The sequence below is a fragment of the Rosa rugosa genome, chromosome 2 (assembly GCF_958449725.1).
Source record: "Rosa rugosa chromosome 2, drRosRugo1.1, whole genome shotgun sequence".
Classification (NCBI taxonomy): Eukaryota; Viridiplantae; Streptophyta; class Magnoliopsida; order Rosales; family Rosaceae; genus Rosa; species Rosa rugosa.
In genome coordinates this window covers 7,412,725-7,425,355 of record NC_084821.1, presented here as the reverse complement: position 1 = coordinate 7,425,355, position 12,631 = coordinate 7,412,725, and the positions used below count along the sequence as shown (strand labels likewise).

The 12,631-nt window shown below is 36.2% G+C and overlaps 1 protein-coding gene across 3 annotated transcripts; it reads left to right on the top strand.

The window, feature by feature from the left end:
* The first annotated feature begins 7,503 nt into the window (after positions 1-7,503).
* On the top strand, positions 7,504-12,631 carry LOC133731514 (probable WRKY transcription factor 2). Of its 3 annotated transcripts, none has more exons than XM_062158877.1 (6): positions 7,504-8,155; positions 9,126-9,644; positions 10,354-10,530; positions 10,780-11,627; positions 11,722-11,880; positions 11,966-12,631. In XM_062158877.1, exons 2-6 carry the CDS (start codon positions 9,204-9,206, stop codon positions 12,537-12,539), a joined length of 2,199 nt encoding a protein of 732 aa, XP_062014861.1. In that variant the 5' UTR covers positions 7,504-8,155; positions 9,126-9,203; the 3' UTR covers positions 12,540-12,631. The 3 variants fall into 3 exon arrangements, with proteins under 3 accessions (XP_062014861.1, XP_062014859.1, XP_062014862.1); XM_062158875.1 differs by having other exon boundaries at positions 9,119-9,644; XM_062158878.1 differs by lacking the exon at positions 7,504-8,155 and adding an exon at positions 8,173-8,283 and having other exon boundaries at positions 9,119-9,644.

The window sequence follows — 12,631 nt, the reverse complement described above, 5'->3', positions numbered from 1 at the left end:
TAGTTGTGTTCTTTGTATTTGTTTTCTTCTTGTCTAATCCATAATGTTGGTGATCTTTTAATTTTGCTTTACTGGTTCATTGATTCTGTAGTTCATTTCCACATAATTTACCGAGAATCAGTGTCATACGACGCAGCTATTACCTTACTACAACATCTACTTGTTTACAATCCATTACCTTGACGTATCTTTCTTGAAATGCATAGGAGTGTAAATAACCCAGTTAACTAATTAACTTCCTTTCAATTAACATATCAGCACTTGGAAATTTCATATTGAAGTTACTATCTATCACTTGGTGACTTGGCTGAGAACTTGAACTTCATTGTTACTTGATAGCTGTTGTATTAGGCCAAGAAATATGAATGTAATATTTCTTGAAGTTTAGTTGTGTTTAGTCTTAACAAATTTCATGAGGCAAAGAAGTTTAAGTGAAATTTCACTGCATTAATTCATTTGTTTTCGTGCCTTGTTTTCATCACTTTGTTTGTTGTTACCAAATAATTTGGAAAAGGGCAATAATTTTCCAAAACAAGGAGAGGAAAAAAGCCAGGTAACATGAAAACCATAAATGTAGTACTTGGATTGGGATGACAGTGAGGATTAACCCAAGTTAACTCTTTGATAACATATATCTGTACGTAAACCATGAATGAGTGAATCCAAAATTGTTCTTGCAATGAGTCACATGAATATAAGAATAAACAGTTGGAAAACAAGTGCACAGGAAACACATGAAATTGTTGAGAGGGTTTATAAGGTGCAGGTTTGGCTTCTTAACTAATGATAGTGATGTCAAAGGATTCAAAGGATGAACCACAGTGATCTACTTCTCATATATTTAATATATGAGAACTTCTATTGTATTACCTTAATCTTTTTAATTTACTTTTTCATCTGCCCAGAAAAGTAAATAAGCTTGAGTGCTTGACTTGTTTTCCTGTCATTCTAAATAGATCATTAGGATAGGTGGGCAGCCATGACTAGGGGTCTTGAAGTTTTGGCAGTAATTTGTCTTTGGTGTTGATGACAAACCATGTGAATTGTTTTCTGATGTTGGGATACATTACTTTAATCATGGAGCTTAATTACTTTTGGGAATCTAGTAGCTCTCTCTAAGCATATAGCTCTTATTTTCTGGAGGATTTTGTGCAGATTTTCTTGTCGGTTCTGCTCCATAAAAATACTTTCAATTCAAACTTTATAAAAGAAAATATAGGGATTGGTTAGTGGTTAGTGAGACTTCCTGTTTAACAAATGTATAAATGGTGACTAATGTAATAGCTTAAAATTTAGTCTTGACTTATCAACCCCCATTGTTAATCTGTGATCTCAATGTTCATAGCAAGTATAATAGTTGAATGCATCCTGTCAAACACTGGAGTTTCTCTACTCTTTTTCTTTTGCTGCCAATTGTTTCTGTCCCGTGAGTTTGGTGATGTCTTAGATAGATAGTAATGCTATAATAAACTGCTACTGATGTTACTTAGAGGTATTATCATGCAAGACACTGAAATTTGGTGCATCGATGCAATCGGAGCATTATAATTAGATCTCATTTCGACTCTAAAGATAAGAAAGAAAGCCGAAAATTTTCAATTGAAATAGAGCCTGTGCCAGAGCCCAAAACCGCAGTTGGGTCTTCACGACTCACGAGACTGTGATATATTAGCCCAAACAGCAGTTGAGAACTAGAGATGCAACTTTGGGGGAAAAAATTGCCCAAACTAGCAAGAGGGAGATTGTGACTGGCTATTCAGTGCTAGGCTCTGGTAGCAGAAAGAAACTAAATTCCAACATCCATGCAGAGGTCCCCCACTGACTCCTACCACTGTTCACTCACTCATTAGTACTTAGTAGTGAGTAGAGACTCAGAGAGATTCAGACTGGTCTGACAAGAAGGCAGGTTTTCTCCCCCAACTGACCAACTGTGTTTTTCTGACTCCTTAGATTTTACCCCATTTATTAATCCATGCGACTCTTTCTGTGTGACTGTCTTTTTCCCCAGACCCTCTTCCCCCACTCAAAGCCAAGTCACCCAATCTCATGACCTATCTAGAGTTCTAGACCAAGTGTTAGATGACTCTTGAGTCCTAAGTTTCAATTTATTATATCTGCTAGCTAAACGCGTACACTCAAGTAATCAAGTAGTGATTGAATGAGTTCTATATATTATGGGGATTAACATCAATCACGGTTGTCAGGTTCTGAACGGATTGATATATGAATCCTCTGCTTCTAAGAGTATCTTTAACAGACTCTCTATTTTAGCTCCTTAGCTATTTTGAAGAGCATGTTTAGTTTTTTATATATTTTAGCAGCTGCACCAGACTCCTAAGTGGCTCTCCATTATAACTTTTAGCTATCTCGCTCCTAAATATAGAGAGCGAGATGAGGCTCTCTATAATTTATAACATTCTTTTTTAGTTATTTTATGTAATTTTTAAATACATTTAAACTATGTAACCTTCCTTTAAAAAATAATATAAATTCAAAACTAGCTATAATAGAGAGCACTGATGCAGACGTATTTCTAAAGTGGCTAGCCAAAATGACTTTTTAACTACTTTGCTAAAATTTGACTCAAAAATGGCTAGCATTGCTAAACATGCTCTAAAGGTTTACATTAATTCATCATCATGGTTTCGGTTTTGATATAAGGTTGGATAACTCACACTTTTCTTCACGTTTCAATACTATGTGACGGACACATTAAGAACAATAATCTATATTAAGTTTAGAGAATGTCCAACACGAAGACTCAAAATTAATTTAACTAAATTTTTTAATTTTGAGCTTATCCAACGATGAAAGAGAAGAGTAAAAAGTCGGAAAAAGAAAAGAATGACATTGATTTCAAGATGAAGAATGACACCGGTTTAATTCGTATACGCTTATTTGTGATTAGTGTGTGTACTTGTTATAAAGTTGACATGAAACAGTTCATAACTTCATATAAGCCTCAATAGCAGTGACGGAGCCATATTGGGGCTAAGTGGGTCCCGTGACCCAATAAGAAATATATAAATCTCATTTAGTTTGCAAATGTTATCAATTGCCAATTTGGCATTTTTTTTTTTTTTACACCAGGTCCTTGGTTTGAACTCTGTTAGCATATATGTTGTTCTGTTTTTGATTTTTTCTCATGTGGTTTTGAACTATACTTCCTTCTATCGGTAAGCCGTGGCCCTAACTAACACCTGTGGAGGTCATGGATTCAAATCTTACTGACATCAGGAATGGGATGGGGAGTTACATTATCGTCTATAAAACTCTAAACCCTATAAATGTGACATCAGGAATGGGATGGGGAGTTACATTATCGTCTATAAAACTCTAAACCCTATAAATGTGATTTATAAATATAAATATCGATTGTGCGATTATGTTTTTGATCGATTTCAAATTGTGATTGTGATAAAAATGGATCACACAATCAGAGGTTGGTGGGTTGCCTTTGTTCAACTACATATCCCTTTAATCTGATTGGCACGGTTGATGAGCATTGTGTTTGCTACCTATTCAATAGGTGTGTGTCTTCCTGACGAAGAGGTATTTGTTTTGTGATTTTTCAGGGTTTATGCTATTGAATAGATATAATAGACTCTACAAGTTCTTGATTGTATGTTTCTTTTTCCTCTTATTATTTCTCAATAGATTCCACAAGTTCTTGATGGCTAAAGAATACTCCCACCTAGAGTTTAGATGCTATCTAATAATAGGAATATCTTCACAAAAGGATGTTTAATCATGTTGAGAAATCTACGAAATCTAATAGGAATATCTATACAAACATATCTACTAAAAATTAGCAAATATATAGATCAAATCTGAAAGGAAAAAATATACAATAATTAAGGCAATTAATCTTTTTAAATAAGGAATATCTACACAAACATATCTCCTAAAATATGGCATCAATTATATACTATAATTAAGGCGATTAATCACGTTGAGATATCTAATAATTGGAATATCTACACAAACATGGTCGAGCTGCCTAGTCTGGAACCCCCAGGTCTAGAGTTCGAATCTCAGCTCCATTCCGTGGCCAGCAGATTTGAGGGACCTGAGTTAGTTAAAACACCTAATGGTTCGTGCGTCTGCGGTGCAGTGATTAGTCTGGCTATGCTGGAATACACTGCATGAGTGTGTGTGTTGGTTCTATTGACGTCTTCCACTCAAAAAAAAAAAACATATCTACTAAAAAATAGCAAATATATAGATCAAATCAGAAAGGAAGAGATATACAATAATTAAGGCAATTAATCATTTTTAAATAAGGGAAAATAAATTGATTGTATTAAATTCTAATTTGTGTTTATAACTGATGCCATATTTAAATTAAAAAAAAAAAAACAGCTATTTTTTAGGAATATTTTCCTTATTCAATCAGAAGGGTAAAATAGTCAAACTAAAAAAACGTGAAAAAACTTAATTATAGACTTAAAACCTATAAGGAAGGTTTAATTATGTGAATGAGTGTAGATTAAAAGAAAATATAGGAATGAGTTTTTCTTAATAGGATAGGAGCTTATTTTTTAGGTTTTTTTCTTCTTCTAATTTTCTCTTTTTTTTTTGCTCCAGTAAACTTAAGTTTCTGGCTACATCACTTTTCAATGACTAATCTGCTCACTAGTTTGGTACCAGTTTGAATGATTGAGGGGGACGTAGTTTAGGAGTGACATGGGAGTAGAGTAGAGTAGAGTAGAGTAGAGGGAGGGAGGGGTTTGATTTTGATAAAGAGAAACATTGGTAACCGCAGAGTGTGACGAGAAGGAGATAGAGTTGCAATGTGAAAGAGACTTGGTCAAAGCATCTTTTTGACTCAGCCCTTTACAATAAATTTTATATACTTGTTATCTCAGCTGTTAAATTGATATTTTTGTCAGATATGGACCGGTTTCTTTCGTTCTTTCTTTCTTTGCGTGTTGTGTTGGCATGGCCATGGCAGTAGAGTTGCCTTGTTGGAGTTTCTGGAGTAAATTTCTCATTCTTCCATTTGGCATGTTCTTATCACTCGAGTCACTTCCAAACAAATCCTTGTTATAATCCTCAATCCTCTGCTACCAAATTTTGGCTAGCTCAACCCATCAACTTTCTTTTGTAAATGATGCATTGATGCAGAAAGTTCAAACTCCTTTTTCGTTTTCATTTCTTGTACTAGAAAACAAATGGTTGGATTCGAGTGAATTTTCAAATCAAACACTTAGAATAATTATCGGTCATTGATTAATACGAGTTTCGCAATAAATTTTATAGTGCAATCGCTTTAATAAAAATGTGTAACTTGAATATTTCAATGAAGAAAAAATTTCGTTTGATGACGTAAAGCTAATGGTATAATGACCGTCATCGGCTAGTCATGGTTCATTGATGTTTAGGGTTAAATAATTGTAGTTGTGCATGGGAAGGTTTGTGGTTTTACCTTTGCTAGTTTCGTTGTTTGTTTTGCATTTAGTTTATCCGTTTTAAGTTTTCTTTAGTCTTTTCAAACGCATGGATTAGATATGTAAATGATTGCCACAAGTTAGATGACGTCAATTTCACAATAAATTTCATATTATTAAAATATTTTAAAAAACGCTATAACTCGAATTTTTGTCGGAAGAAAGATTTGCTCACTCTTCATTATAGGCTTCATGGCCATTAGTTATAGTTCAAATGAGATTTTTAGGGTTAGATAACTCGAGTTATTATTGAAAGATTTTGTCTTTACCTCATTTCTCTAGTTTTTTTATATATATTTTTTTAAATGTGTAAATGATTTTCGGTGGTTAATCAATAGATATGAAGTTCATTACATTCATTTTGGTGCTGATACATGAGTCATTCATAGTACAGCCTTCTAGTTATTTGAAAGATTTTGCTCAATCATTTGAGGATTGTATGTTTCATGGTTTGATCATTGGTCATTTTTCATTTCTGATTTAGTCTTAGCTAATATTGTTTTTAGTGTTCTAGTCTATGATCCAGAAAAGTTCATGAAAGTAACAATAATTTAGGTATCTTTTGGTACTACTGGGAACATGATTAAACTATTGTCATAGGAATAACTTTGTGCAAAGTGGACGTCTTAAAACCAGACCTTAATCAAAATAGTGCACCACATTACATGGTCAGATTAATTTAGAATTGGATCCTTCTGCTATAATATCATTCTATATGTTAACACAACAAAAAACAGAATCAATTTAGGGATTAAAGTCATTATCAACCAATCGTTTATTTTGTTGGTACTTTAGATTGGAATAAAATCTATTACTTTATTGGTTTCCACTCTCCAAACAAACTATTTATGAATTAATGAAAATTTTGGTACCAAACAGATCCCTATTTATATCACTTTTTAAGCCCAACTTTGAATAAACATGGTTCACAATCAAGTTATTGTTTAATGGGGAGTAAAATACAATCTAAATTTTGTCCTTTTGGCTTGAATAAATATGCAAGTTGGGTAGTTTTTCTTTGGTAACCTTGTTCACTTTGTGTTCTGAAAATGACTTAGTAGATGGCAATCTGATTTGGTTGGAGTCAAATGTTATGTCAAATACCAGTTTTACATCCTTGATAGCTCCGAACCTCCCTATGCAATGTTGTCTTTGCTTGTTGTCCTCTGCTTTGCTTGATGTCCTCTTTCTGAGAAATTTACAATTATAATTTTCTTGTTGATTATATACTAACCTTTATCTTATGATCTAATCAACATAAAATGTGGAATCTTTGAAGAGATTTGTATCAACTGTCTTTTGTTTGAGCATTTTTATACAAGTTTAATATTTCGATTCTAACAAAATTTATCAATTCTAAGTTGTAAATTTTGGTAGGCGCAAAGTTTAAAAAAAACAAATTCTAATTCCGAAGCTTCTAAGAATGTTTTTTGACCGTTTTATTACTTTGTTCAAACGATATTCTTGTGTAAAACACGGTCACGTGTATAAATCGGGATGTCTTTTAACCGTTTTATTACGTTATTCAAACCACATTCTTGTATAAAACCAGGTCGGGTGTATATTTAATTATTATAATTTTTTTTGGAGAATAGTTTAATGATTGAAGCTAAAATTGGTAGGTAATAGTGATGATGCATTAATAATAGTAATAAAAACCCAAGAAAATTGAAAGGAAAAGAGGCTCTAGTGTGAATCTGTAACCATTAGCAGCAACAGGCAGTTACAACATCCCTCCCAATTGAAGGGTAATGAAACAGGTGTTTGGAAGCTAAACCCTCCGTCCACCACAGCTTTACACATATTTTTCATAATTCATTTCATTATAACAAAAATCAAAAGAAATAAAATTCTCATCATCATTAGGGACCAAATTCCCTGCCACCGACTCTCACCCAACTTCTCACATCAACTAATCATGATTTTGTTTCAGGACTACAATGCCCCTGCATGTGGTAGACAATTGCCAGATGGATGAGTTTGATTGGGTGAGTGGAAGGGAGCCAAATGGGGTGCACTCCAAAAATTGGAATAAAGAAGCAAGAGTCTAATTCTGTTCTGTCAAAACAGGGGAAGCAGTAATAGAGAGAGAGGAGGAAGGGAAGGGAAGATGGAAATGGGTGATAGTGTAGTAATGTTAATGAAAAAACACAAGCTTTGATTTTGAGCTCTTTTTCTTTCTGTCTGTTGATTGTGGTGTTACTTTTTATTTGTTGTTTTTCCTTTCTCTTTCTTCAAAGATTCCAATCCATTTCTGGTCCACCACCATTGCAAAAACTTCACCCTCCTCTCCTTTCCCCTTTTTCCCTTTAATTTTCTTTTGAATTTTATAAAAAAGAAAACTAACAACCATAAAAGTATTGGGTTTTGCTTTTTGTAATTTTGTCAAAGAACATCATCATATCCATATCAATATCAATATCAATAATTTTGAGCCAAAACCAGAGAGGGAAGGAGAGGGAAGAGGGAGAGAGACTGCTTGAGGCATTTGATAAGGAAGGAGTTGCTAATTTTCATTTTCATTGAAACCCTTTTCTGGGATTCAACTGAATTGAACAGAAAGATAGGAAATTTGATATAAAAAAAAGTGATCTTTGGGGTAGGGGTGGTTGGGAGGTTAGTGGGTAGTGGTGGTGGTCAAAGGAGGAGTTTTTGGTCTTTGGTCTTCTTCAACATCATCTGGGCCTTGACTCTTAATCACTCAGGTAATCATCTTTAATCATTTTTATTTTCCAAGTTTTGCTTTTTGCACTATTTCTATATTCTGTCTCTCAATTTTGAGGAATTCTTATGTGTCTCTGACATCAATGCCTCTTCCCTGCAAAAACTTCAGGTACCTCACTTTTTTTATGTTCTGTTCCAATAAGGGTAATGATAATTGCTGTGACCCCATTTACCCGTCTCTGAATTCTGGAACATGGGCTTGTTTTCCTTCAATGAATGCCATGGAAATTCATGACCTTTTTCCCATTTTTGGGAATTGAGGGTGCTCAGTTTTCAGTTTTCTCATGCTTTGGATCTTCATGGATGTCAGGATCTAACAAACTGGGTCTATCTCATTCATGTGAATGAGTGAAATGTAATTCCCTTTTTGGTAATTCATTGAATTTGAAATGTGTTTTTGTAACGTTTCTCCAGTTAAAAACATGAAACTGCCGTCTTGGTTGGAAATTTATGAGTAGCCTTAATCTAATTCATTACCAATTATGGAGATGAATCAAGGGCTGTCTGTTTTCTTTTCTCCCTACTTTTGGTGTCAAATGTATCCTGAGAACAAAAATGTTGTTTAATTGTCTCCCCCATGATAATTATTCTGATAATAATTGTGATGACATCTGAATTTGATATGAAGCTCGAGGGTGACTGCATACCTCTTTTCCTCATTTTGCTTTTGCTTCCTGAGAATTGCCAGCCCATGAGAAATAATAAAAAAGGACAAAGTATATGATGCTTTTTTTTTCAAAGAAACACTTAGATGCTTGTATAATTGAAAGCTAAAACTGAAAGTTTGAACTTTTTCTGCTTGTGATGTTCCTCTGCAACCTAATAAAAGTTCAAGTCAGATAGTTAATTTCTGGTATATTGGTTTTCTGATTAAAAGTTTGCATGCTCTTTGCAAATCATGTGGCTCTAAAATGGATTTGGTTTGCTCTGCATTTATTGTAAAGCTTTCAGGTGTTTGATCTTGGTGCAACGAGTTGATTGTAAGCATCCGTTACATTGAGCTGGTAGCAGCTGACGGGCTTAAGATTCATGGCTGGCATGGATGATAACGTTGCTATAATTGGGGACTGGGTGCCTCCGAGTCCAAGCCCAAGGGACTTCTTCTCTTCAATGTTAGTTGATGGCATTGGCTCAAGGTCATTCTTGGAATCTCCTAGCAGTAATAAAGCTGAGGAGTTCTGGTCTCGAGAAGGAAATACCAACGGAAAGAACTTGTCACAAGAAAATGGTACCGGTGATGAAATAACTGAAATGGGTTCATTTTCAGCGTACAAATCTAACTCACGTGGGGGACTTGTGGATCGGATCGCAGCCAGAGCTGGTTTTAATGCTCCGCGGTTGAATACAGAAAGCATTAGATCTTCTGACCTTTCACTTAATTCTGATGTTCGGTCTCCTTATCTGACAATACCCCCTGGTCTCAGTCCAACCACACTGCTAGACTCTCCTGTCTTCCTTTCAAATTCATTGGTAAGTTGAATTCTGAAAATATGTAGTGCCTAGTTACGGTAAACCTTTCATGTATTCTTTGTGAACTTTTATCTGTGTTGCACTTTTAACATAGTAACTTGTGATTCTGTTGAAGCTGCTAGATAGCTTAGTTGGTATAAGTATGGGAATCATCCCAAGACCTGATAATATTTAATTTAATCATCACAAGGGTTTTTTTTTTTTTTTTTTGGGGGGGGGGGGGGGGGTGGGTTCATCCAATAGGGTTATTTGCCTCCCATTGCATAGTCCAGTGCTCAAGGAGCATTGAGCCTCTAATGTTCCAAAAAGGAGAACTTATTCCATAAAGTTCAAGCTGTACATATAAAATATGTTCATGTGAGGAACAAGGGCAGATGGTATAACCATGATCATCGACCTTGCATTGTTCTGAATCACACAATAATTTTTGGGTAACTCAATTCAGAAAGGCAGATATCTTACATGCCTTGCATATTTGTATGGCTTGAGAACCAACTCGGAAAGTTAATTGAAATAGCATATATTAGTTAAGGTAGACTAGTGGTTTAACTTGGGTTGAATTTCCTTTATAATATAGGGAGGTAGATTTATATTGTTGTTGCATAAGTCGAGGTTTGCTGCAGATGGGATTAAATGTAAACTTCCATTTTTAGTTGCAATGAAGTTTATCCTGCCATAAATTGAATTCTTCTTTTGGTTTTGATTGCAGGCACAGCCTTCTCCAACAACTGGAAAATTTCCATTTGTCTCAAATGGTCACGCCAGGAATTCCACATTGATGACAGAGGCTGCTGATAAAGCTAATTTCTTTGAGGACATGAATACTTCATTTGCTTTCAAGCCTCTTGGTGAATCAGGCTCTTTCTTTCTTGGTCCAACAAGCAAGGTAGTGTTATTACCATATGTATTTTCTTTTTCAGCTTAGAAGACGCAACTGTTACCTACATGCACGCAGGCTAGTTTTAATGATGTGACTACTAATATTTAGAAACCAATGTACCGCATTTCAGAGAAGAGTCCTTACTATTTCCTCATTAAGATGGAAATTCATTTTGTTCTTTGTCCATTTCTTGTGAATTCATAACTTTTCTCTCCATTGTGTATACTGATCATGAGATCACCCACTCTTCCGCAGCAATCCTTTCCCAGCATTGAGGTGTCAGTCCACTCAGAAAACTCTTCTCAAAGTATGGAACCCACCAAAGTTCAAAATCAGAATGCGAACAATTTTCAGCTCCAGCCAGATTTTTCTCGCACATCTACTGAAAAAGATAATGGAGCAAATACAGTCTCTGCAGATCCGAGGGCTTTTGATACTGTTGGTGGCAGTACTGAACATTCTCCACCCCTTGATGAGCAACCAGAGGAAGAAGGAGATCAAAGAGGTGGTGGTGATTCCATGGCTGCTGCTGGTGGAGGTACACCATCTGAAGATGGATATAATTGGAGAAAATATGGACAAAAACAAGTAAAAGGTAGTGAGTACCCACGAAGTTATTACAAGTGCACGCATCCAAATTGTCAGGTTAAGAAAAAGGTTGAACGATCTCATGAGGGTCATATAACAGAGATCATCTACAAGGGGGCCCATAACCACCCTAAACCCCCTCCCAATCGTAGATCAGGGGCCATTGGATCATCTAACCCACTCATTGACATGCGATCGGATGTCCTTGAACAAGGCGGACCACAGACAGGTGCTGATGGTGATCTGGTTTGGGCAAGTGCACAAAAGGCAACTGGTGGAGCTCCTGATTGGAAGCATGACAACCTTGAGGTGACTTCATCAGCATCAGCGGGCCCTGACTACGGCCAGCAATCCACTTCTATGCAGGCTCAGACTGGTGCACACCTTGAATCAGGTGATGTAGTAGACGCATCATCTACCTTTTCCAATGATGAGGATGAAGATGATCGAGGAACGCATGGTAGTGTTTCATTAGCCTATGATGGTGAAGGAGATGAGTCAGAGTCGAAAAGAAGGTTACTGCTCACCTCTTTTTATTTCTAGTAAATGGTCTCAAAAAATTATCCACTGAGGTCGATATAAAAGTATCTTTGCATTATGATGTTTCAGGAAAATTGAAGCCTATGCAACAGAAATGAGTGGAGCTACAAGAGCTATTCGCGAGCCTAGAGTTGTAGTCCAGACTACCAGTGAAGTAGATATACTTGATGATGGATATCGTTGGCGCAAGTATGGGCAGAAAGTAGTGAAAGGGAATCCAAATCCAAGGTCGCTACTTATTCTCATGATCAAATTGTTCCCTATCTCCTATTTCTCACCGTGTATGAGAATGACAAACTTGTTTTTCCTGCAGGAGTTACTATAAATGCACCAATGCTGGTTGTACAGTGAGGAAGCATGTGGAGAGAGCATCCCATGACCTCAAGTCAGTCATCACCACATATGAAGGAAAGCACAATCATGATGTTCCCGCTGCTCGCAATAGTAGCCATGTCAATTCTGGCCCTTCTGGCAACATGTCAGGTCAAGCATCTAGCTCTGCTGCACAAACTCATCCTCATCGGCCAGAGCCATCACAAGTTCACAGTAACATGGCAAGATTTGAAAGGCCCATGTCAATGGGTTCATTCAGCTTAGCTGGAAGGCAGCAGCTGGGTCCTCCCCAGGGCTTCTCTTTCGGAATGAACCAGCCTGGCCTGGCAAATCTGGCAATGGCTGGGTTCAGTCCTGGCCAACACAAAGTGCCTGTTCTCCCTGTTCATCATCCATACTTTGCCCAACAGCGTCAGGTCAGTGAAATGGGTTTCATGTTACCAAAAGGAGAACCAAAAGTAGAGCCAATGTCAGAACCTGGCCTAAACATGAACAATGCTTCATCGGTATACCAACAACTTATGAGTAGGCTTCCCCTTGGACCACAGATGTAGAACTTCACCCTTTTGTTTCTCTTTAATCTTTTGAGGAAAGAAGTATTTAAGTTCTACATATTTCTATATATGGTAATGTTGCTCATGATCAA